Raw genomic sequence first — 27151 nt, 5'->3', positions numbered from 1 at the left:
TGTAGTAAGCTGCTCTGAGCTGCTGAGTTGAGTACTAAGGTCAATAAAAAAAAGTTGGTTTTGATTTAGATATGAATTTAGTGGTGTTGATGCTTCTGGCTGATAAATCCCATTCTTTCCAATAACGTACCATGTGCATTCAAAACAAAACAAAACAAATCTCTGTAAGGATGAAGAACTGTCAGTGTTGGAGACCTATGTATTTTTTTAATTATAGAATAGCATTCTTGGCTGAGAAACAAAGTTTTAATCAACTTGAAATCTCTTGAGAAATTAATCTCTTGAATTCAAGAGAATTTAATCTCTTGAATGTCTTGAGAAATCTCTTGAAAACCTGTTTCAGCATGCATCGTAACAATAAAACGTCATGTGTCTTCCAAGACACTGTGTTTTTACTTTTCTCTCCCCTTCTTAAGGGAGGGTTTTTTTCTTTTTGCCAGTAGCTGTAACAGCAAGTGGTTGACACAAATTATACCATCAGGACATATTTATTCAGTAAACAAATACGTTTCTGTAAGTTGAGAAAAATCTGTCTTATTTGGCTTGTTCTTTTAGTCCTTAGTTGCAGTTTATTTTTCTTATTCTCAGCCCACATTTTACTTTTTTATTAGTGCTCAAATTCATTTCAGTTCTATTTGAGTATATGTGGGGGAAAAATCAGTTTTTTATTTTCAGGCATCTTTTACTCTTGTTCCTTTCTCGAGGACTGTGAATGTACTTTAACGGAAGAAAAAAATTTTCAAACATATCATGTGAATATTCATTTGACATGTTTTTATTTCATTATTTGTACCTGGAATGAATAAACAAAATAATATTTCCTTAAAACCATTAAAAAAAACATCTCCCTTTTCTGAAGCAGTTTTATTTAGTTTAAAAGGAGATGTTAATGTCTTTAAAATTCTTACTGAGGGGCTTCCCTGGTGGCGCAGTGGTTGAGAGTCCGCCTGCCGATGCAGGGGACACGGGTTCATACCCCGGTCCGGGAAGACCCCACATGCCGCGGAGTGGCTGGACCCGTGAGCCATGGCCGCTGAGCCTGCGCGTCCGGAGCCTGTGCTCCGCAACGGGAGAGGCCACGACAGTGAGAGGCCCGCGTAAAAGAAAGCAAAAGCAAAAACAAAAAATTCTTACTGAGAAATTCTTGGAACTAATTTGATAAGATGTTTTGAAAACCAGAATCTTCTTTATCTGAGTTGCGGTTTTATTATCTTCAAAAGGCAAATAGTATCTTCTTTACAAGATGACTACGATACTTAAATTTCGTGGCAGTACCTGTTAACAGTTCCTGATTCAAACCATTGACATGTTATTTGTCCTTTTTCTGTCTATTCTATATTCATAGGTAAAGGTATCCAAGTTGATACCTTTGGGCAACCAAAATATTACTGATGGTTTAGAGTGGAGGCATATCCGGCCGGACTCTCTAGAGTCTCTGAGTTCCCTTTGAATTATAACTGTTGTACACAGTACTGTTAGTGGGATTAAATAAATACTAAACTACTATGTAATGTTAAAAAAAAAAGATCATTCAGGAATTCCCTCTCTACCCCACCTCTATCAGTTATTTGTTTTGATATTATTCTTTGTAATAAGAATAAGGGAGATATTTTGCAGTTTGTTATTTCGAATGTTTTTCCTTAAAGATTTTTCATTTTAGGTAGTGAATGCATACCATCTACGTGTAAGAAGAAGAAATCCAGTGACTGGCAATTATGTGAAAATGAGCTTACAGCTGTACCTAGTTGACAATAGAAGCTATCTTTTGGACTTTAAAAGCATTGATGGTAAGGAAGCCATGCAGGCATGAGCTCTGAGAAGATAAAACTTGGCACTAGTTGACAAGATATTAAACCATCTCAAAGACATGGTGGGTAGGTCTTCTATACTGGTTTTTAAGTAATCTAGTCTTAACTAAAAATGTAAGTGAAACAAAGAGGATTGAAGACGTGGAAAATCTCTAATCTAGCACTTCTCCAAAAGAAGTGCTTCCTTGGCATAAAAAAAGTCATTTGTAGTGTTGCCTGTGGAGAAAAGTAAGGAACAACAGGAAAGCAATTTTTTACCTAAAATTAGTTGATGTTGTTAGATTCTTTGTCACACTTCTCCATTCATCTTTTATCAGTAAACATTACAATATCTAAACTTCATTCTTCATCGGCTTCTTTCATCTTGGGTGGCCAAGGAATCCAGATAGGCCTTTCCTGAGAGTTGGGCTGGATTTTGGTGCCCATGGCCATCCAGGAGGCAGAGGAGTCAACGGAGGTGGTCATGTCCAAGGACCTCGTGTGTGCCAAGAGTCAAACCTGGCTGAGCAAATGTGCTTATTCCACGCAGGGGCCCAAGTGGGATACAAGCAGAATAAACCAAGAGTCCACCGCTGGATGGAACCAGAGGAAAACGGAGTGCATAGTTAGGGAAGTTGTTTTCAACAGCATTTAAACTTTATTCTTAAACTGCCATCAGCTATAGCTGTGTTTATATGGTCCCCAGACCACCTTCATCAAAATTACCCAGAGTTCTTATTAAAAAGAGGATTCTTAGGAACTCTCCCAGACCTAGCAAATCAGAATCTCTGGAGATGGGTCCTGGGAAACTAGGAATCTGCCTTTTAAACAAGATTTCCCTTGCCCCTTCCCCTAGGCGGTTGCAATGTACGCTGAAGGATCAGTGCAATGGTAACTTTTGTTTTTATCTTAATGATTTTTTTCTATTGATACAACGCAAGAAAATAATCCTCCAAAGGTGTGCTTTCTTCAACTGAAAGGGATATCAGTTTGATTTCAAGGTTACTGTCGAATACTATGTTGAGAAGGATTTAGGAGTCCCATTTTTGACCGTACGGGAGTGTTGAGATTGGTGAGTGATGTCTGTTACGATTGTGGGAGGGAAGAGCTTTTGCCACCCCTGCTCCCAAAACACTGAAACATGACATTTGCTGTCAGGTTGCCCTTGCTCAGATGTGTTTACTTAATATTCTGAATAAGGTATCTTCATAGGAAGGGCTCGGGCAAATATACCTTTCATATAAATTGCTCTTCTTTGGTCCATTTCAGATGAGGTGGTGGAGCAGAGGTCTGGCTCCTCAACGCCCCAGCGGTCCTGCTCTGCTGCTGGCTTACACAGACCGCGATCCAGTTTGGATTCTGTAACTGCGGAGAGCCATTTGCTCTCTGGCTCCCTCTCGGGCTCCCTGATAGGAAGCACGTCGTCTTCAGTTCCACCTCGCCTGGGCAGTCACACCATGGATTTTTTTGAAATGTGTGCCAGTCTGATCACTACTTTAGCCCGTTGATGATCTTTCCTTAGTTTCTATCTTTCTGTTTTTGCACTGTGAAAATCAGATATATTCTTTAAATTATTGTTTTACTTATGGATATCACATACTCTGCAGTACTGGTTGAGAGCTGTGACTATCTCCAGGGGACGCTCAACGCCACTGAAATGACTGAAAACGTAAAAGTCTGACATTTCATTTACTGTAGATATCTGTAATTCTGTTCTGCCTATGATAAATTTACATAGGTAGTATCTTTAATACGTGAACATTGATGAAGATTATTGTTAATCTAAAATTGTGGATTCACTACAGATGATTAATACACCTTTACTGGTAAACCATCTCAGTCAAAGGGTGGTTTGGCAACATCTTCTTGCTTTACTGTTTAGTGTAGATAAATCCAGTTTGCTTCCTAAATTTCAGCAGGCTTTAAGCTGTGTTTATGCACAAGAAGATTAAAAAAATAGCCCAAACATTAGTAAGATAGTAATTAAATTTTGAAATCTTAAGAGCCAGGCCCCCAAATTTCAGAAACCAAGTTCTGCTAGCAGTTTTTGCAAATATTGCCCATTGTTAAACAGAAGGGCTGTGGTCCTGAAACAGGTAACGGTCATTTCCAGGTTCCTTAAAAACAGCTATAACCAACTAGAGGTTTTATCTCGAGATTTTCCCGAATAACATATTTAAGAGCCTTCAAGGTTCTACTCAGTACTGGAACATACGGAATTACAACCACCTTTGTCTTTTTCATAAACTTACATCATTTTACAACATGCCTTCAAAATCTACGTTTCTCAGATTCTTTTTCACTCTATTTATTTTTGTACTTCACCAAGCATGATAAAATAGACAGTTAAATGAAACAAAGCAAAATGTCAACAGTCTCTAAAAGAGGACTCTTATCTTTGATCTCTTATTGTGTGTGGTGGTGTGGAGCTGTGTGTATGTGTGTGTCCTGTTGCATCCCATAATGCTAATTATTCATCAGAAGTTTGTTACTGTATTCACCCCCCTCCCTCACCTTCCCTAGTCACCTTTGTCTTTGTTTATTGTTTGATCCTTAGTGGCTGATTGACTCAGCTTTGAAATCTTTTCTGGTTCTCTTTCTTTCTTCTATATCTTGGTTGCTAGCCATCCAGTTTGAAACACTGTTCTGGCCCTAAGGGCTTTTGTGTACTTCCAAAGTTTGGTAGGCTGTGACTTTCACTTTTGAACCTGGTAGGGCAGGGAAGCCTTAAACATTCAAAAAATTCTCTCTTGAATAAATGTATGTGCTGTTTACATATATACATATATGTATTCGCACCAGTGCTTTTAAATGAAAAACCAAACATTTTTTTTTTTTGGCTATGTGCAGGTTTTTTTAAGGCTTTTAAAAAAACAAAAAACCTATATACAGCAGGGTAGATAAGAGCCCATTGATTATATTTTGTTTTAGTAAAAATATTTAATTTTAAAATTATGTATAATTTATCGAATTTGTATTTATTCATTTGTCTTGTCTAGTATGTTATAATTAACAATCTCATTCACCTGACTTACCCTATAAAAGATGAAGCTCTTGAAAACAAAAAGTGACATTGCCTTGACAGGTTTCTCTTTGCCAAAAATAATGTGTTTTCTACCAAGAAGCAAATGAGAATGTTAGACCAGATTTCTCTTGTGTTTATGAAAGACAAGTATGTCTGTCTTTAAAGAGCTTTGAGTCAGGAGTTTGCGGTGTGTCACATCATATTGTTTTGCAGAACTTTTTAAAAATGGTGTTATATAACTTTTAAGCCTGACTTCTTAATATCAAAATACAAGGAATCCTTATTAGCCAATTTGGGAAAGAGGGTGGGGTTGCAGGCAGTTAAGATGTGTGAAGTTTAAACCTTTGAAAGATTGCCACCTAGTGGCATCGAAGGATACTTTTTTGTGAATATTTTTATAGGGAAAAGCAGTCCTGCTGCATATAGGTATGGCATAATTTTGGCCTCAACAAATGTGTAAATACTTCTTTAGGGAAAAACAGGGCCACCTCATAATACTTGCCTGTGAATGGGGTGACCTTCAAAATAAGGAATTAATCTGATTCCTTATTCCCAAGGACAAAATCCCTAACAATTTTGAAGACAGAGAAACGGTAGGAAGGAATCCAGTGGCATTTTAGCTTCTTTAGTCTAATGAATCAAATGTTAGAAACTTATATCAAAATTGCTTTAAATGGATGACTGTCATGTTTTTTAAGAGTTAAGAAGTTATTTACTATTTTCTCATTCTTGCCAGTATTTATGAATATCTACATTTTGATAGCCATCTGTTGAATTTTAGGAGAACCAAGGGTCACAGTTTGGGTTCTTGTGTCCTTAAGGTTTTAGAGCACAGCTCTTCTGTGAATGTAGATGGCGTAGTACTTTGTTTGTTTGTAGAGAGAAGATTACAGGAGGCTCAGCCCAGCATAACAGGGCTAGAACATTTTCATAGGAGGCTCTTTGTTGCTAATGAGCAGGGAGAGGGAAAGAAATCAGTTGCTAAATTCCCACATTTCAGTCTTGTAAACTGGGTAATTGTGGATATGGTATGTGGTAGACAGACCTGGGGTAGGAACAGTTTCTTCATGTTAAGATTCTGGAGGAGAGCTTCTATTATTAGGCTACAGATAGATAAAGTCTTAGCTATATCATGGAACTGGAGTCCACACTGGTTCTAGAACAGCATTTCCCAAACTGCATTCTGTCAGATGCTCTGTAGAAAAGGGGTTTCATTGAGCAAAGCTTGGAAAATGATGCATGTTACTCTCCTGCTTGAAGATGACAAAGGATGCGGGCATAAAGCCTTTGACCAGTCCTTCTGTGAAAAAAAGAAAACCGTTTAACTTTGTTTAATCCTGCTTTGCCCAGATTAATGTAAACATGGTTTTAAACTTACCATCCCCTGGGAAAAAACATATTTGAAAAATACTATTTTAAGAAAATTATTGTACCAGGTTGCCATAATGGGTAGATAAGAATAAGATTTCCTTTTCCCTTATCAGTTATTGGAGAGAATCTGGTTCAAAATCAGAATAATTCCATTTTAGCCTGTAGACATATTCATCTTGAGCGAATGCTGGATTAGTAGAATTTTATATGTCTACAACTTGTTTCATAGCACCTTGATTTTCTTAATCAGGTTGTGGTATTTTGTGGAGAGCAAAATTTATTCTTTTTTGTGTTGAATGGAGAACTGAAAAACCTTAAACAAGATTACTTCTAAAAATTGTCTGAGAGACTAGTAACTAATGCTTATGGCTCTATGGGTAATGAGTCAATAACATTGATTCTTACTTTCAGAAAGTATAGTCAGTGAACATTTTCTAAATACTTTTATATATAGAACACCATATTTAGATCTAATTCCTGTTATTCTTTAATGAAGGAACAAACAACATCCCAAATTAGATATGTTGGGAGGGAGGGAGGCAAACTATTATAAGTTGGGCTTTTGTTTTCATCAACAAATTTTTGAGACACTTTTGTAACCACTAGTGTTTGCATTCCTTGATACTTGCCAGCTATAAAGAGAATCCAAGAGCCTAAATTATTCAGAAATAACAGTATTCCATGTCAGGGAATTGGCTATATGTAGTACAGACAATTCTCCCCTTTCTGCAAATAGGTTTCCCGGGACAGTTACAGAATCCTGGGCTTGCTTTCTCTTATTCCCTAGCCAGTTTGTACTCAGGGAATACAGATTGATTTTTTATTAGATGAGACGTAATTGAGAAGATAATCATAGACAACTGTTACAGATTTTTTTGACTATTTGGATTTATCTGTAAGTGTACAGATACTTACACTTACAGTGTAATGTAAGTGTAAGTATCTGTACTTGGAATGTGCAGATATTCTTGGAATGTGCCTACCATAGACACTGCATGTTTGTCTATTCACTGGTTAATAATTTAAATCCTGTTAATGGCTGTGAAATCTCAGTATCTAAATGCTAGACGTGTTCACCGTTTTGTCTGTTTTTCTTTCTTTTTAAAGACCTCCACGTTTTCAATTTGGCACTCCTTTACCTGATCATTCTGTCACTCTGTGACTTTGAAAATAGGGGAATGTACTTTATTTTAATAATAGTTCTCAGAAACTCTAAAATTCTGGATGAGGGATCTGTGCAATCTGTTTGTAAGTCGCCTCCTGTGTTGGGCCTCATTTTTGTAACCTCTGAAGTGGGAGGGATAGATTAAAAACTCCCGAGGTAGCTTTCAGCTTTAAAGTTCGGTCTTCTCTGCCTTTTCATATGATGTGTATTAGTGCTCACTTTTTACACATTTAGAGATTTTATACTAGTGCGAATGGTCTGTATTTGTTTGGCGAGGTGTTTTGAAGGTATATACTAAAATACTTTTCTAAATACAGCTGCCTCCCTGGAATACAAATGGTAAAAATCATCCAGAAAACCAAACATGTTCAAATGTCATGTGTACTTGCCATAAAGCGAAAGATTACTAATTTGGAGTGATGGAAGTGTTCCATACATTTTAATAGTGAGTTTTAGATCCAGAGACCCTCCATATCGTCTATTAACTTATTTAATACGTTACAGTAACCTTGTGAGTTAACGATTTTCCAGATGAGAAAGCAGGACCAGAAAGCTCTTCACAAGGCTTTAATGCCATACAAGTGTTCAGTGATGATCACTGCTCTTTATATGCCCCCTTCCTCTGGGGGAAAACAGTCTGAATCACTGAAATATCTGCATAGTTGAGTAATAAAAATAAAGATGTATTGCTTTCAGGTCTTAGAGTGACATGAAGTAGTCTTAACTGAATATTTTTTAGTTTAATTATTTGAACCAGTTGATTGTACTAACTAGATGTAATCATCGTAAGTATTTATGATTAGCATATTGATTTTTGTTAAGTACTTCTAAGTTATTGAGGGTGCTTAAAAAATACTGAAGAAACTTTTTAGGACATGATTCTTCCTTTAACTTTATTTATATGATTCTCATAGCAAAGATTTTTTTAGAAAGTAAAACTAGCCCCAACTCCTATCTTAAATTATCATAGTTTTTGACTATTAATCTAAATTAGGCTTATCTAAATTTCATATACAGATTGATAATTTTTCATTTTATATGCATATTAGATGATAAGATGCTATTTTCATAGAGTATATTTCTATTCACAAACTACCTAATTATTATTGGCTTGATATGGAGTCTTTTAAACCTTATAAAATTTGAAATGTAATTTATGTTTGAGCTTTTAAAAGTGTATCTTATTTAAGCAAGTTGCTGGCATCCTTGCCAGCCTTTCCCTATATAATTATAATGCATTTGATGCCACTGGACAGTAATAACATAAAGAACAGGACCCACAGTCTAGACTATGCTGAGTTTTAATTAAACTTTTTCAGTCATAACCTGATAAGAATCAGGCTGGGTCTAGAAGTTAGACTGTGGGGCTGTGTTAATTTCATGAGCCAACGTTAATGTTTACTGCCAGCCTGCATAGCAACGCCAGTTTGCAGCCGTGATTGTGTATGTGACTTTTGGTAACTACCGTTTATAGGTCAAGCAGCTCAGATGTTATGGAAGTAGCTCATGGTTATTTGGACAAGCAGGGTAAGTAAATTTAAGTTACATTTGAAAAAGTGCAATTAAGGAAGTCCGAGAGCAGAATGCTCTTTCCAGGAAAAAAGTGAAGTGCTTATAGAATATCCTAGCGTGACAGCTCTTTTGAACATACAGAGAATGTTGACAAGGTTCATACAGTGGGAATTTTTTAATTCGCGGTTTGCTACTTTGTGTCGATTTAAAACTTCAAGGAAGGATGGGAGGGAGGCTCAAGAGGGAGGGGATGTGGGGACATGTGTGTGCATATGGCTGATTCGCTTTGTTGGGCAACAGAAACTAACACAGTATTGTGAAGCAATTATTATACTCCAATAAAGATGTATTAAAAAAAAAGACTGAAGAAAAAAAATTTCAAGGAAGGAATAGGAACATTCTAACCAAGGAGAACTGCCTATTTAATTTTTGCTGCTAATTTAAGCATGCATTTTTCACAGCTAAAAGTCCTTTTTAAGTTTTGTTACAAAGAAAGTCCATTTTTCTAGACAGATAACATTTTCCTAAGATGGAAAAAACAGATCCACTAAAAAAACAAAAACACCTTAATTAATTGTGCCTTTTCTCTTGAGTTGTAGAACTAATAATTAGTCAAAAACTTGTTTAAACTGTGTTTTTTCCCTAATTCCTCTCATTTTTCCTTAAATCTGTCCTCCACAAACGGTCACATTGTTTGCTTTTGCCTATTTGTTTTCAGGTTCCTTTGGCCAGACCTCACTATCATTGTCAGAAATTGTTCACTAAATGTGTTTTTCTGTTTGTTTTATGTTGCTTCACTTTTTAAGTCACCTTGGTAAAAGTATGGCTGCCTTTTCATGTTTTTAAAATGAATGCAATGAATAGCAATCTTTATATTTCAACCCTTTAAAAAGTTTGTAAAGGAAAGAAATAATGCGGAGCAAAGAACAAAATCTAATTTTGAATCTGATTCTCAGTTTGGCTGCTTGACAGCAGCAAGTCATTTAACCTCATTTAGTTTTTTTAATCTACAAAATGTGGATAATAACCTACCTCACAGATGTGTGTGAGAAACTGAAGGCCCTTGCTTAAAATACAGGGTTTATCATCATATTTAATGTAAATCCCTTCCTTTTCTTTAATAGATATCTTTGATACTGATAGGGTGAGTATCTTGATTTTAGGTAAGTCTTATGTGGTAAGAATATAGTGGTAAAAATGTTTAAGACCACAGTTTCACAAATTATGGTATTCTTATTTTAAGGGACTTTAAAAATTTCTTGAACGTATCGAACATCCAAATACCAAATTTGTCTTTTGTTGCAGCAGATATTCAGAACTTCTTAAACTGTTGGCTGAAGATGCCTTAATGTACCAAAATACAGCTTTCTCTCCAGACTATTCACAAATATCTATGGTTGTATGATGTTTTGAGTGTTTAATGTAAAATTGTTAGAGAACTGTGAACTCTAAGCATAGTAATCTTAATGTTGTTTTAGGAAGAATGTGTTCTGTATCATGTATGCTTAAATATCATACAGTGACTTTTTGAGTGCAACAAACAAAACTGAAAGTTGACAGCCATTAGGTTGTGTCCATGACAATCATAAGAAAATGTAAGATTGGATATTAATTGTTCAGAAAATTTTCAAGAACACTTTGCATTCATTCTTTCTTAGCCCATCTTTGGAAAAAAAATCCCATAGGCTGATGCACTTACCAGCCGAAGCACTTGATTACATATCATCTATTAAAATATTTTTTTTAACTGTTGAAATTGGGATCATTTTCTATAATTCATTTCAGGAGGGGGAAAAAAAGACCAGACTCTTAGTGTTTTTGTGTTTTAATAACCATAGATTCAAAGTTCAGTTTTGTTTGTTATGTATTTTTTGTGAGTGTTAAATGATCAGTGGGAAGAATGTCTTCCAGCAACTGTGTGGTAAAGATGTCTTCTTGAATTACACAGCATTTCATAGCTATAGGTTCTCCCTAGTTAATACTTGCACTGTACAAACTCATAGGTAACAAACAACACAAAAGAGTAAAGCAGCCTATCTGATTACTTATAAGCTTTTTTCACAAAATCAAATTAAAGTCTCTGGTTAATTTGAAAGCCGTTTTGTTTCTGTTCAGTCGTTAAGCTAATATTCTGCAACTCAATTAATAGTTACAGACAAAGCCATTGTAGAACTTTGCTTCCTGTGATTCCTTGGAGATTCCATACCATCTCTGCCCACTTTTGTCTTCCTTGTTGTACACTGTAGTTTCTAACTTCAGCCATTGTATTAGTTTCCTATTGCTGCCATAAGAAGTTACTACAAACTTAGTGACTTAAACAACACAAATTTATTGTCTTACAGGTCTGTAAGTCAGAAGTTCGGTGGGCTTAGCTGGTGTTTCTGCATCAAGTTACACAGGCTGAAAACCAAAGCATTGGTAGGGCATAGTTCTGGGGCAGAGTCTGTTTCAAAGCGCATTCAAGTTGGTGGTGAATTTAGTTCTGTGCTGCTGTGGGATTGCAGTCCCATTTCCTTTCTGGGTTTGGCTTGTAGCTTCTAGAGACCAGCATCATTCTCTGGTCCATGGCTCCCTTCACCTTCAAAGCCAGTGACAGGGGGCTTATGCTTCAAATGTCACCTGCCTCTTCTTCACTGCATCTCTAACTGGCTGACTCTTCTGCCTTCCTCTTCTGATTGTAAGGGCCCATGCTATTAAATAGGGCTCACTTCCATAACCTTCCTATTTAAGGCCAGCTGGGTAGCAAACAATTTCATCTATAAAAAGTCCCTTTTTTCCAAGTCACATTAACATATTTACAGGTATTAAAACCAGGACACGGAGATCACGGAGGCCAAAATTCTGCTTACCATAGAAGACCTCAGGTTTACAACAAAATTTTACACTGAAGGCTGCTGAGAATAGAGAACAAGCAATGTAGCTGTGGTCCCATGTGCTTATGATGGTCACCTCCCATATTTATATATCTAAAAGCAACTTTTTGAAAAATATATGCTAGCTCTCATTAAAAACACATCAAAGTCAAGCTATATAAGATTTCAATTTGCTTTATCCAAACTTAGAAGAACAGATTTGTTTTTATTAGTGAATACTTTTTTTCCTTTATTTCCTAAATTGTATGGGTAATACATGCTTATCGTAGGAAATCTGAGTACAGGAAGTTTGAAGAAGCTGAAAAAAATCATCCAAACCCTGTTACCCAGAAACAACCACTTCTTAGGAATTTGTCATTATATATTGACTTTTTGCCCTTCCTCTTCTTCCCCTCAGAATCTATGTTTTAAAAGTTCTGAACATGTGCGGGAGAGGCCCTGCTCAAGAGAAAGCTATGTCGACTTGGAAGACCAAGTGTGTCAGAGGTACTCAGAAGGAGGAAGGGACAGCTTTGGTGGTGCATGTTAACAGGTTGCTAGTGGCCCAGCCTATAAATGAATGAGAGGCCCAGTGGAAGCCTCTGTTAGGGTCAAGTCCCTTTGTAAGCTGTCTTTTATCCAACAGAGTGTTCTCATCTTTAATGATTTCTTTCTTTTTATGCAAAATTAAACAGTAAAATAGACACTCGTTTTTCCATTGAAATGTTCTGCTAGATGAGGGTTTCTAGGAGACAGATGACATTTGCTTGAGACATTACTGAAACTTTAGTTATAATGTTTACATTAAAGAACCTTGTAGATTAATAGTGTATGAAGTTTAGTTTCAGTGCCGTGATTTAAAGAATGGAAGAAATGTGGCTGATAGCGAAACAGAAACAACTACTTCGATGTGGATGGAATGTTCGTCCTAAAAAATGTATTCCATATCAATAAATAGTAATTAGGTACTAGTTTATGTTAGACCAAATGGTTTATACTTCAAAAAACATAGAAAAGTGTTCAGTTTCAAAAGCCTGTTAAGTATATCTGTGTAAAATTATTACATCCTAGCCATTCTTTCAAGTCTTAGCCTTTGAATTTCAAAAACCTGTTTTTGTGTTCAGCATCTTCCAACTTCAGAAAAGGCCAGGTACTAAAAATAACAACACTTAGTATTTTGTATTAAGGATTTTAGGACACTTTTATTTATATTATTACATTACAGCCTGACAACAACCCTGAGAAGTAGACAAGGTGAGTGTTATTAGCCCTGCTTTACTGATGAGGAAATGGAGATGCAGAGCTGAGTCATGGAATTAGAATAAGAGGCCATGTGATGCGATGGAATGTGCATGGGACAAACCTATGTCAGGTAAAATGTAGTCCCCCTGCCACCTCAGGATTTAAGATACTTCATGTTTTGGTGCGGTGGCAAGTGGGCTATGTGGGTTTTGATCCTCGTTTGTACAGGATTATTGCAGGAATGGTGTCTGCTCAACATAGCCCGGTACTCCCTCTGGCTTTGCCCATGGGCCATACCTGTCCCATGTCCTCCTCCTCTACCGTGCCCACAGTGTGGGAGAGGGCTGCTGTTGCCCGGTTGCCCGGCCTCTCACTGAGAAGTAAATTCAATCCGGGGGGGGGGGGGGGGGGGGGTCCAAGCAAAAATATATTCTAAGTCAGTCTTTCTTTGGTGCCAGCCTTAATCTCATCTCCCAGAAATCTCAGTGTCACTTCCTAATTCCTTTTCTCTCTATTTCTACCTCTAATGGGGCTCCTGAAACGATATAGTTCTGTTGCTGCTGTCTGAAGGTCTAGTAGTCTTAACGCCTCAAATATTGCAAAATTAACTAGTCTCCTCTCGTTCCAATCTGTCATCCATAATCTTTCACCCATAGTGCCATGATTTTTTTTTTTCTTTTTTTCTCCGGACACCTGGCATTGTCTTCCTGCTTAAGACCTTTGAATGCTTCCTACTCTCTAAAGGAAAAAAAGTCCAAGTGAACTCTGTCACATTCTAGCCCTGACTTACTCCATTCTAGCACTTGCCATTTCCTATCAGATACACTGTAGTCCTTTTACCTTGAATTTCTTCCTGGTCACCAGGCAGAGCATGGATTTTTCCATCTCTGTGTCTTGTCTAACAAATATATGTGTTTAAAGGCCAAGCTTCAGTGTCACCTGTATGTTGTGTGTTATAATTGTTATTTGTAATAATCTCTGTACCTATCTTCCTCTCTAAACTTTATGAATACTTTTGATCCCTGTCTTCTAGAATAAGCTTGGCCTTTATTGACACGTGCCATTTGGAACAAGAAAAAGAAGATAAAAGAACATAGAAGCTTAAAAAATAGTCTCACAGTATAAAGGATGAAGCCACAGATCATATACCCTTGAAGGGCAGAATCACCCTAACAGGCAGTGTACATCATCTGAAAAATAGAATGTTATTTATGGCTCAGATTATTTATGTTTCTTTACTTTCTGTAAGTAAAAATACCTATGAATTATTTTAATAGATAATTTGGGCATAAACAAAATAATATTGTTGTTTAAAATAAGTAAAATGGTTATTTTAAACTGATACAGCATATATATTATTTAAATTTTATTAAATATATTTAGGCAATTCTCAAAATGTTGGATGAATTTAGGAAAAAACTACTTTTCAGCATACTATTCCCAAAGAAACCAATTTTGGGCAGCATTTGTCTGATTTTAGTTTTGTGACAAAGTTGGTATATAAATGTCCTGCTTTGAGATGATACCTTAAATTGGAGTATTTAAAAGATGTTGGTTATACTATTTACTTTTCAGAATTAAATTACACCCAATTTAAACGCACAACATCGTCTAGAAATTATAAACACTCGTGTACTAACATTAGAAGCATTAGAAGCAAACTAACCATCTGCACAACTGGCTAGGTGCCATAAGGCGTGATTTCTGACTTTGGACATGGCTCATTAAACAAGTGCTGGAATGCCAACACACACTGTTTCACATTCTCTTGAGCCAGCAGTGAAATAGATACTGAAATAGACATTGAAAGATAACTGCTTAGGAGCAAAATCTGCATCTAAATGTGGAGGGTTTGTTTTTCTCCTCTAAATTCCTGATGAAAGTTTCCACAGATTCCACCATCTCATGCTGACACGTAAACTGATGTGAGGCAGGACTGAGACCTTAGAACAAGTTCTCACTTGTGCAGGCTGTACCATTTGATCTTGATCTTCCTGAGGTGACTAAACTTCATGCCTGAGAAAAAAGAAAAATAGACAAACATTTTGAAATACAGGTCCATGGAATAGTGAGTAGGAGATTTCAGGGGAATTTTTTATCCAGTTTAATTTTTTTTTTTTTTCGTTACGCGGGCCTCTCACCGTTGTGGCCTCTCCCGCCGCGAAGCACAGGCTCCGGATGCGCAGGCCCAGCGGCCATGGCTCACGGGCCCAGCCGCTCCGCGGCATGTCGGATCCTCCCAGACCGGGGTATGAACACGCATCCCCTTCATCGGCAGGCAGACTCTCAACCACTGCGCCACCAGGGAAGCCCCCAGTTTAATATTCTTATGCTCCTTTAAAATGTTTATAAATATGCTCCGTAGAGAAGTTTCATAACCTCAGGAGCGGCAGACACAAAAATAGTCTCTTCCAAGTAATCCTTACAGAATAGGGCATTGCATATTGAAAAACTTTTCCTGAATTTAAATATATGAAATAGTCTTTCCTTGAGACTTATAGACATAATAATGTATTATGTATTTAGAATTTATTATTTAAAGTATAAAATCAAACCACTTACTTGAAATCTAGATGTTCAATTAGCACATATCCATCTATAGAAATAAAAATCACTATTACTAATCTGAAAGTTATAATGCTTTGAGGTTTTTTTAAAAAACAGTGATTGAAATCTTATGGGCAATAAGCCAGTAACTTACATTTGCCTTTAGAATTGCGACATATCACTAGATTTTCTTCAGTGATATCAATGACTTCCAGTTCTTCTCCAGGGGTTATTGGCAAGTCGAATATTCCATTTCTTGAATTATTGGAACATGCCACTGCTGTGTTCATGACAGTAATTTCTTTGTCATACTGAAAGGAGAAATTCCTAATCGGAATGTGCTTGCATAGTTTTTCATTGTAACAAAATTAACGGAAGACATACTATACTAACCTCAAAATAAACTCAAGATGCTAGATATTAATTAGTTAACTAATGACTAAGGCACAGAAAATAATAGCAAGATATTCAGGGAAAGAAAAGTTATTTAAGGAAATAATGGTACATTTATTATTATCACAATCTTTCTTACATTTGTTTGTTACATATTGTTACATATTTTCAAAGTGTTTTCACACCCATTATCTAATTGTACTAGAATGAATTCTGGTGGGTGAGAAGGTGTTAACATTGGTATAAATTAAATACCATGAATGGTACGTTCACTGTTGCAGTAATAAAGTCACCACCAAACCTGGGAAAGGACAAGTTAAAAAAGAAAAAAAAAAAGAGGGAAAGAGAAAAACCTCTTTCTTTGTGTAGTGCTTTAGAGTTTATAATTCTTTCTTACACACAGCATTTCTAGCTGTTCTTTCTACCCTTCCTCTCTGGTGGGCTCATATATTCTTATATACATACAGCTGTAGCACACACATTTTAAAGATGTGTGGGGCAATTCCCACTCTCCCTTGGTGGTTAAAGACGAGCATTTGTGGAAAAAACTGAGGAATTTGATTTCTGACCTCAGGGGAGTTTTTTTCTGTGTGGTAAACTAGCCAACCCATACATCAACAGGTACACCACCTTCTAATGTAACTGAAATCCATTGACTGGAAAATAATAGTTCCAGAATATGTAGCTTATATTTACAGATGTCCGCTTCACCAAATTAGGGTGGCCAAACATCTTCCTTTGCTTGGGATAGTCTCTACTTATAGTTAATGTCTCTATTTATAAATACTTACTGTGATTAAGTGTGCCTCCTTCCACTCTCAGAAGTGTCCTGAATTTGGATGATAAATTATGATTAACCTATACCAAATGGGATCTAATCCACAAAATTTTTCTTTTGCCTAACAGAGTGATCTTACCCTTTCCAGGCCATTGTTCACTGTGAATGCACAGTGATTTCTTAAAATATAAACCTGATTAGGTGGTCACCTTCTTTTCTTATAAAGTCCTAGAAACTCTTCATTCAGGGTAAGATCCACATTTCTTAGTTTGACATTCAGAGTCCTTTGCCTACCGTCATTCCCCGTCCCCCCGTTTCTGTCCCCTTTATTGAAGCCACATCAAGCTATGTGATAAGCCTGAATGTGCCGTGTACCTTACATATGTCCATGCCATTGCTCCTACTGTTTTCTCTGCCTGAACTACTCTTCTTTCTTAGGTACCTTTTGTGAAGACTTTCATGACTGCCATGTATAATTTACTATTAACTGCACTTTGTATATACCCCTATTATGAATTCTGATTAACATACTGTCTCATACATTGAAAATGGAAAACAGTTTTATCCATCCTTGTACCCTCAATGCCTGGTACAAATGGGGCACCCAATATTTTGTGATTTGAGCTGAATAAAAATTATTGAAACTCTGTAGTTTTTCTAAAGATATATCAAGGAAACTCATCATAGGTGATTAGGAAGAATAGACTCACGTACATATGAGAATGGGGATTTCTGTCCCATATGAGAGTGTCACAGAGTGTCCCAGCTACAGTGGGGGGCACTAGATGGAACATAGGGTCCTTTCAACAAGTAATTGTTACACACTTGTTTTTCAGCTAATCAAATAATGTCACAGTTTGCAGTAAATAATTTCATATCACAATTCCCAGATATAGTAACCCTAATCAGCTTTGGTCCAAGTAGAATTTATTAATGATTATGAGGGATTTGTATATGTTCCTATGTTCAGTCCAAAAACGTTTTTGGATATTTACACAGTGTTAGGTACTCCTATTCTGCTCTGTGTATGGATATAAGGATAGATAATATACCCTTGTCCTCCAGGAGCTCATAGTTTAATTGATGAACATGTAATTGCAATAATGCTAATGTTTTGTGATAAGCTAGAGGTTTGCTCAGGTATATAGGTATGTAGTTTCTTTAATCAGGAAGTGTGGGTTCCTAGAGGAGATGCCTCGATTAGGTCATCATAAATGAACAGGAGCTAGTCAGATGGAGAAAAGTAGCAAGGGTACACCAGACAGTCGGAACGGACCAGATAAATGCCTAGAGGAAGGAAATAGCAGGGCAAGGATAAAGGTGTACGTTCATTCAAGAAACAGAACTATGAACAATTTGTGGCCAAGGCACAAAGTGCAAGGTGAAGAATGGCAGGAAATAAAACCAGAAAGACAAGCAAAGGTCATGACATGAACGGCTTTATATCTCATGTTAAGAAAGCCTAATCTTTATCTATTTGGCAATGGGGAACTTTTGAAAGATTTTAGGCAAAGTAGTAATTTGGACAGATTCCATGAGCAGGGTGCATACTTTCTCTCAAACCAATGTCTGGTACATGGAAGGTGTTCACTGTATGTTTCTTAAAATTAATAAATTCTCACTGTGACAGTATATGAAATCAAAAGGGAGGAGTGTTTGAACCTTGCCATTATAGAAAAATGCTCTATGGACTCTAAATGAAAGAAGTTTTTGATCATTTAGTGTGACCATTTTTATGTTGGGAGCTGGAGGGAAAACTTGAACAAGACAAAACTCTCTTCTTCAGAAGGGACTCAAGACTTTAGTTCAGAATACAGACACACACACACACACAGTAATATCCCTGATCAGTGTTATAATGGATACTGTATAATGTATGAAATGTGCTGAGGGAGTAACTTTGCCTGGTTGAGTTAGGGAAGTGTGGGTGACATTTGAACAGAGCCTTAAAGAATGACTTAGCAGTTTTTCCAGGCAGAGGAAATAGCATGTACGAAGGCATGATAATATAGAAATGTATCAGGAAAAAATTAACATATCAGATGTTTAATCAAAGATCATGTCAATCCCAGTGAGGCAGACGTGCAACACACTTACAGAATCTTTAAAAACAGAAATTCCTCTTATTGTTAATTTTTACTTTCAGAGGAGAACGTACCTCGAATCTTTCTCTAAAACGTTTTTCTTCTCTTTCCATTCTGTTCTTTTCTAAGTTTTGCTTCTTGGTTTTGAAGAAATTCCTGGGAGATAAGCAGGCAGAAATATGCAGGTAGAGTGAAGTGTATTATAATAAAACTCTAAGCTTCCAAAGCCATAAACTCATTCTGTTTCAGGATAAATTCAGATATAATTTTATGTGTTTAATTTTATACCATCTTCCTGTTGCCTCTCCTTCCTCAAATCTATCTGCATACCCTCCTCCAGAGTCATCTTTCTAAAATTTAATTGATCATGTCACTCTCTTGCTTAAAACCTTTCAATCTGTCTCTACTGCCTATAAGATAAAGTCAAATTCCTTAGTGTGGTACACAGGGCATTTTATAATCTGGCCCCAACCTACCTTTCCAGCTGCCCTTTTCCATATACATTCAAAGTCTACATGGAACATCTTGGAAGGTGGGCTGTCATTTCTATGCCTTTATACCAGGGATACCCTTCCCCAGACTTCTCTGAAAACTGGTCATCATCTTTGATTAATAAAGGGATAATAAAAGGGTTGCACTAATATAGAAAGTAATTCTTATTGGTAGAGTAAGTTATGGTAGAAACCATTTAAAAAGGAACAAAGAACACATAGAAAAGTGATACATCAATTTACAGGAATAATAATAGACTCAATATTGCATTTTCAAATTTACTCAGTTGAGAAAAAAGTAAACCATTATATCAGTTTGTTTTAAGAAATAAAAAAGCACGAGAAGATTGTTTCCTAAAAAGACTTAGGTATAGACATTAAAATACTAGAAAGCTTTTTTTGGGGTGGGGAAGGTAAACAATTTCACTGTTATTTCATCTCTTGGAATTCTGTTTCGTTATGCTACGCAAAAGTAGAAGTGTGAAGTTTAAGGTAGAAAGATGCTCTTCTTGTCTAAGGAATACATCTTTCCAACTTGGGAAAAATAAATTACATCCAGTCTAAACTTAAAGAAAACAAACTTAAGGGAAGGGCCATCCTATGCCATCCTCTGAGTTTAAATTTGGTACAGACTGATGTCTGATTTCTTTTGGGGTGCCCATGTAGGACTTTTCTAGACAGATTTCCCAGAGCAGACAGACCATGCAGTGTTCCCAGCTCAATGACCGTTTAGACAAGGATTTCCCCAAGACACTTGTTAAACGAAGTGCCTCAGCTCCTGCCCCATATCCCAGCAACTGAGAAGACTGAAGCACAGAGCACTAAGTGACCATCAGAGATAGTAAAAAACATCACCAAGGGCTTCCCTGGTGGCGCAGTGGTTGAGAGTCTGCCTGCCGATGCAGGGCACACAGGTTCGTGCCCCGATCTGGGAAGATCCCACATGCCGCGGAGCGGCTGGGCCCGTGAGCCATGGCTGCTGAGCCTGCGCGTCTGGAGCCTGTGCTCCGCAACGGGAGAGACCACAACAGTGAGAGGCCCGCGTACCGCAAAAAAAAAAAAAAAAAAAAAAAAAAAAAAAATCACCACCCCACCAAGCCAACTGGGAATTTGAATCACATGAATAAAGGTGAGATCTTGAATCAATAAAACATTCTTTTTTATTTCTAACACTAATGTAGTGATAACTAGAATTATATTGTATTTTAGGGAAATCAGTCTTACTATATGATACCTAGTTTCTCTTCTCAAAGCATCATTTAAGTTCTAATTGGTGTATTATTTAAGTTCTGTCTTACTGGGGAGAAGTTCCTACTGCCCAAAGGAAGACTGGAAATTTTTCATCATTTGATAAGGAGTGACTAGAATTCTTCTCTTGCTCCCTGTCCACCAAAAGCAGGAATGATAAAGATAAATGTGACACTTTACATTTTCATATTCTTTTTCTCTTTTAATCCTCTCAGTTGTACTATAATGTAGGTGTTAATATTCTCATTCTGTAGATGAGGAACCTGAAAGTCAAATTTAATGACCTGCCCAAGGCCACACAGCTAGTAAGAGGTATAAATCGCAGCAGATAAGCTGTAATTTAAGTGTACTTTTGTGCTTACCTTTCTGATTCTTTAGCACCATTTTTCTCTTTTTTTCCCTTTGATATCAAAAACTTGGGCTTCCAAGTCTTTAGTTTATCTTCATCACTGAGAAGAAAAATATTTGGAGCAAGTAAATTAAGATTGAACTAAAACCCTTACGGAACAATCAGTACTTTCTGGGAAACTGTGTTTTACCAAAAAATTAAAAATTAAAAAGTCATCTAGAAGTATATTTTGATAATCTATGGCAAGGCCAGAGCGTAAATATTGTAGGCTTTGCAAGCCATGCCATCTCTATGGTAACTACTCAACTCTGCTATTGCGACATGCCATCTCTATGGTAACAACTCTGCTATTGCGACTGTATTTACAATAACAAGTGGCCGGCCACATTTGGCCCCCAGGCCATGGCTTGCCAACGCCTGATCTGTGGCAATCCAAATTTGAAGCCAGAATCTGAAAAAGAATGGATATATGTATATGTATAACTGAATCACTTTGCTGTACACCTGAAACTAATACAACATTGTAAATCAACTGTACTCCAATATAAAATAAAACTTAAATTAAAAAAAAAAATTGAAGCCAGAAGCAAGAAATCAACCTGCTTGATTTCTTCCTCAAGCTCTCCTTTCTGAGCCTCAGTTTCTTCACCTCTAAAACGTGAATGATAAAATGGACTTTAACTGTGGGACAAGACTAATCCAACTAGTATTTAGCATTAGCAGAAAAGGATGCAGAGAGGAGAGAGGGTATTATAGAAAGAACTAATATGTTTTGAGCCCCTTTGTGTCAAGTCTTATGCTAGGCATTTTACATATGTTAACTAATGTGTTTTTTATAGGAAGTATTACAACAGTCCTTTAAAGTAGTCTTTCATAAAGTTTTACAAAGGGGGAAAGAGATGATCTAGGTAACTTATTATGGTCACAGAAATAGTGGCTTTGAACCCAGTGGCTTTGAATCCAAGTGTGTTTGACTCCAAAGTCTATGGTCTTTCATCATGCCTGCTGCTTTAAAACTTTACTCTGCTGGTATGACAAAGTAACCAATATGTTCATCATTGATGGGAGCAAAACTGGCCCCTCCTCTATCAACCGTCTGTATGGTGTCTGCACATCAGAACACAACTTTTCACTGGATAAACTATAACCACAAGAATATTACGTCAGAGGAATTTAAAATTTTTTCAGTGACATTGTGTCACAATTACCTTCAGATTATGGTCACGAGGTCCAACAGAATATCAGGGACTCAGCATCTGACCAGCATTAAAGATAAGGCCTAGGAATATGGGTTTAACAGGTACAAACTACTATACATAAAATAGATAAGCAGCAAGGATTTACTGTACAGCACAAGAAATTATATTCAATATTATAATAACATAATGGAGTATAATCAAAAAATAACTGGATCAGTGTGTTGTACACCTGAAACTAACACAATATTGTAAATCAACTGTACTTCAATAAAAAAGAAAGATGCAGCTTAGGGAAAGCTTTTAAGAAGACTTCCAGGACTCGTCTAGGGATCTCCGATCACTCTCTTTTCTCAATGTCTGTTGCCTTTGGAGTCTATAACAAGGAGCTCAGCAGTTACTTCTTTTCTAATTGTCTGATGTTCACTCATTTTATCTCTTCACTTTAGGTTCCCAAAAGATGGGATCCAGACACACACATTCCAGATATACCTACCACAAGCTCAGCACAGTGATAGGCACAGAGCAAGTGTTTAATGAGAACTTGTGCATGGACTTCTTAGGCAGGAGCTATAGCTGTGAGGGCAGGGAACAGGCAAAGCAAATGCCTGCTTAACAGTTTATTTTCTTTAATGATTATAAAACCACATATTATTTTCAGAAAAGTCATACTAATTTTTACCCATGCTAACCATGTGACCATTACAGTCAACTCTTTGTCAACTTATTTTAGCTTTTATAGGGATCTAGTTAGAGAGCTTAATTAATTTGGCAGGATGAGGATTGTTTTTTTGCCATATCACAGGTTAAGAAACTAAGATTCAGAGAAGTAACATGACATGCCATAGGGCCCACTGGGACCAGGTGGTAGACGCTGTTCCAGTGTCTTTTTCAAGATTCCCCTCTTCTTCCTTCCCTTGCTGACTCTAGGGGAAATTCTAATGAACAGAAGCAAATGAAAATCAGAGGTCCGGATTGTCTAGCAACAATTTAATCCAGAGTTGTTTAGGCATCTCTTCAACCTAATACGTACCAGGACATGACATGCAAACTAGCCAAGCTGACAAGAACTCAGATATCATCTTCCATCTCCCTTCCTATCCCCAGTTCTGCTATTTTCCATCAGTGTTCCATCTGCTACAAATGTCTTTAATAATTGATTTCTCTGAGGCCAGACTACAGAAGATTTACTCTATCCCATGAAAAAGAAATTGGTCAGATTTTGATAGGGTTAAGTGACTTGGTAAATATCATTTAATCTTAAAATATCTTCTTCATTTTTTTCACCACCCCAAAACACATTGTGATCATCTTTCATCTGAGCACCTTTAACAATATTCTAACAAATGTTCGACTTCCGACCTTCCCTTCAAAGCACTCTGCAGAGGGTCTAGGTCTAGTTACTCTTCCTGAAGTGTGGCTCTGATTACATTGTCCTCTTGCCCACAGTTCTGGACTTCCTTATTTGGCAGTAGGGCAAAAGAATTTTCTGATCGGGCCCTCCCAGTACAAAACTGCTAGATCCTGGATAAAGGTTTTTTTGGTTTGTTTTAACAAATTGCCACACTTTACACTTAGATTAAGTCCTGTACGCTATACCTTAATAGCCCCCAGCAAATAAACTGAAACCAGACAGAGCAGTAAGCAGTATGCAAGCACAGAAAACAAGTCTATCCTGAGGAAAATGCTATCAGCACCACAATATTTCAGAAGATTAAACTTTACATTAGGGCAAGGTAGGAGTTAAGACGTATCGTCATGTTAGATATTTTTAAAAGCCAGTTCAGCTCTATGCTATTTATATAAGACATATTGAACAAGAATATGGAAAGCAGAAAAAGGATGAAAAATGTATACTAGGGAAATACTAAAAGAAAGGTCAGGTAGGTATAAGATTGGGCAAATTAGACTTTAAGACAGAGCATCACTAGGAAATTAGCTTAGTGTTGTAGTAAAGAGAATGGTTTGGGAGTCTAGTTGCTGGGGTTTGAATCCTGGTTCTACCACTTACTGGCGCTATGAGCTTGGGCAAATAACTTCACCTCTGTGTCTCAACCTCTCTTCTACAAAATCTGTATAATAATAGTATCTACTTCACAATTGCTGTGAAGATTGAATGAGTTAATATATGTTAAATCTAAAAACAGTGACTGACTCACAGTAAGACCTACATAAGTATTTTTGTTATTAATAGTGTTGATATTAGGGGGAATGGAGATGGCTACAACCTAAAAAGAAACATTTAATTCACCAGAAGATATTTAAAATTTTGTATGCAACTAATAAAAGAGCCTTAGAATATATATAAAGATATAAAGAAAAAAATATATATATAAAATATAGAAAAAAGAAAAAAATATATAAAGAAAAAAATGATAGACTTTTGGAAGAAACTGACAAATCTACCATTTTTCTGTGAGATTTCAACCCACTTTCATATATTAATGGATCAAGCATCTAAAAATCCATAAATCTATAAACGATTTTATTAAGAGAATTAACACATATTGTGTTGGCCAAAAAAGTCGTTTGGGTTTTTCCATAACAGTAGAAAAACCTGAATGAACTTTTTGGCCAAGCCAAATATTTGATTTAGAGGACATAAGTTGATCCTTGTATCAAACAATTAGAGAAGTCATATTTTTCTAAAGTACACATGGAACATTTATAAAAATTGACCATATACTAGGCATGAATCATGTCACAGAATATGTCAAAGTACTGATATCAGCTACTTCCTCAGTGTACTAATACCGTATCAACTACTCTTCCAGATCACAATTCAATTAAGATAGAAATGACACACGGGGAGGGGGAAGGGTAAGCTGGGATGAAGTGAGAGAGTGGCATTGACACATATACACTACCAAAGGTAAAGTAGATAGCTAGTGGGAAGCAGCTGCATAGCACAGGGAGATCAGCTCAGTGCTTTGTGACCACCTAGAGGGGTGGGATAGGGAGGGTGGGAGGGAGATGCAAGAGGGAGGGGATATGGGGATATATGTATATGTATAGCTGATTCACTTTGTTACACAGCAGAAACAAACACAACATTGTAAAGCAATTATACTCCAATAAAGATGTTTTTTAAAAAATGGCAAATAGAATACAGAGCATGGAAACAGATCTTCAGATTTTTGGAAACTTAGTATGACAAAGATGGCATTGTAGAAATGGGGAAAATAGGGGCTATGCAATTAATCATGCTAGAACATTTACCCACATGGAGGAAAATTTAACTGGATCTCTACTTCACTAAAAATGCCAAAATCAGTTCCAGGTAGATCTAAGGCTTATGTGTAAAAGCCAAAAAGTTAAACAGTTTTAGAAGAAAATATGGGAGAATATCATATGATCTTGGGATAAAGATTTCTTTAAAGATATAGAAAGCAACAATCATAAATCACGTGCATACTTAGAAGGGAAAATACAATAAATGCAAATTTTACAGGGAATGCAAATTCATAAGAAAATGCCAGCTTATTTTCCAAAGTGGTTGTACCAATTTACACTCTTCCCAGCAGTATTTAAAGGGAATACTGATCCACATTCTCACCAACACAGAAAGAATTCTTAATTTTTGCCAATTTATTGGGTATAAGATACTATCTCATTGTGGTATTAATTTGCATTATCTTCATTACTAACAATGTTGAACCCCTTTTAATATGTTTATTCACCCCTCATGTCTTTCTATAGAAGACCTGTTCATATCTTCTGCCTATTTTCCTTTGGAAAACAAGTTGGCATTTTCTTATGAATTTTCATTCCCTATAAAATTTGCATTATTTTCCCTTCTAAGTATACATATAAATAAGAATATTTGTAGCGGTATTGTTCAAAAGTGCAAAAAACATGGAACTACCTCAGTACTCACAAGAAAATGGATAAATTGTGGTATGTACATAGAATATTGTAGAACAGTAAAAATGAATAAATTAATAGTGGCTTAAAAAAGGATGGATTTTGAGTAAAAAAGAAGTTGCAGAATTCTATATACAACATACCGTTTTTACAATGTTAAAATCCCTAATGAAACAATATATTTTTATCACCTGTGCTTGATAACAGTATTTCAGTTTTGAACAGGAAGTGAAAGACAGGAAATGTAGGAGAGTGTTTACCTTGGGGGAAGGCAATGAGACAGACCAAGGGATGTGCACAAGGTAGAGAAACCAAGGCACTGGATATGTTCTAGTTCTGAAGTTGAGTTATGGGTTGAGGGAAATTTGTTTTATCTTGCTTTAAACTTACATGTTTCTTATTTTCATTTTTACAAATATATAATTTATTTTTAAGAAAGAATTCATTCTTAACTCTAATTTTATATTCCAGGGCTCTCCTCTCCATCTCCTGCCAAATTGCATTTCCTGCTCGTAACACCCACTTTCTTGATCACATGCCTTATGGTCCAATGAAACTTCCCAAACACACTTGTTTTCCATTTACACAGCTGTCCACCCCTCTCCCTCCAGCAAACCTTCCCCACTTCTCTCTCTCTCTCTCTCTCAACCCCAATCTCCAACTGTCAAAATGTTTCCTATCCTTGCTTCTTTAACTTGGCACAGAGACTTTTCTGATCCCCTAAATAATGGAAACTTCTACCTATTCTGAGCTTCCAAATTATTTTGCACATTTTTTGGAGGCAGGTCCTTCTTTGTTATCTGATTTAACAAACTATGTTTTGGTATGAGGCCACATGATAGAGATCAGAAAGCCACAGCCCCTACCTCAGGGAGTTCCCGTCTAGAGGAGGAGACAGGCAAGAAATAAGACAATACAACTATGAAAAGAATGTTCTGATAAAAAGGGGGACCTAACCCAAATAGATAAACTCAGAGAGGACTTCCTGGGGAAAGCAAAATATGAATTCAGTTTTAAATAATGAAGGATAAAATAGTCAGCCAAGCAAAAAGCATGGCAAACTGTGTTACAGACAGAACAATTCTTTTGTTCTTAAATTCTCACCTCCTTGGAAAGGCCTTCCCCAGATACCTACTTTAAAATGACTATCAGTCTCCTTCCAACACACACACCATATGTCCACTCTCTTTCAAAATATCCAAAGCAATCAAATCCCTATGTTTAATTATAGATTTTTTTTTTCTCGG

The 27151-nt window shown here is 36.6% G+C and overlaps 2 protein-coding genes across 9 annotated transcripts in view; one reads left to right on the top strand and one right to left on the bottom strand.

Moving 5' to 3' along the window:
* Window positions 1-17319, top strand: part of PRKAA2 (protein kinase AMP-activated catalytic subunit alpha 2) — a 71152-nt gene extending 53833 nt beyond the window's left edge. For 4 of the 6 annotated variants that reach the window (XM_004323923.4, XM_033866026.2, XM_019942400.3 and 1 more), the window contains 2 exons: window positions 1661-1787; window positions 3057-17319. In XM_004323923.4, coding sequence (XP_004323971.1) covers window positions 1661-1787; window positions 3057-3295 — 366 coding nt within the window. In that variant the 3' untranslated portion in view covers window positions 3296-17319. Of the gene's footprint in view, window positions 1-1660; window positions 1788-2337 lie in introns of all 6 variants that reach the window. The other 2 variants (XR_012324627.1, XM_019942401.3) reach the window with 2 other exon arrangements.
* Window positions 14832-27151, bottom strand: part of FYB2 (FYN binding protein 2) — a 132921-nt gene continuing 120601 nt past the window's right edge. For 2 of the 3 annotated variants that reach the window (XM_019942397.3, XM_019942398.3), the window contains 5 exons: window positions 20858-20944; window positions 18831-18912; window positions 15656-15812; window positions 15517-15550; window positions 14832-14970 (listed from right to left, as the gene is read on the bottom strand). In XM_019942397.3, the coding sequence (XP_019797956.2) occupies window positions 14958-14970; window positions 15517-15550; window positions 15656-15812; window positions 18831-18912; window positions 20858-20944 (373 nt within the window). In that variant the 3' untranslated portion in view covers window positions 14832-14957. Of the gene's footprint in view, window positions 14971-15516; window positions 15551-15655; window positions 15813-16685; window positions 16724-18830; window positions 18913-20857; window positions 20945-27151 lie in introns of those variants that run through there. The other variant, XM_073789252.1, reaches the window with a different exon arrangement.

The sequence above is a fragment of the Tursiops truncatus genome, chromosome 1, assembly GCF_011762595.2.
Source record: "Tursiops truncatus isolate mTurTru1 chromosome 1, mTurTru1.mat.Y, whole genome shotgun sequence".
NCBI lineage: Eukaryota > Metazoa > Chordata > Mammalia > Artiodactyla > Delphinidae > Tursiops > Tursiops truncatus.
This window is presented reverse-complemented; position numbering and strand designations above follow the sequence as displayed.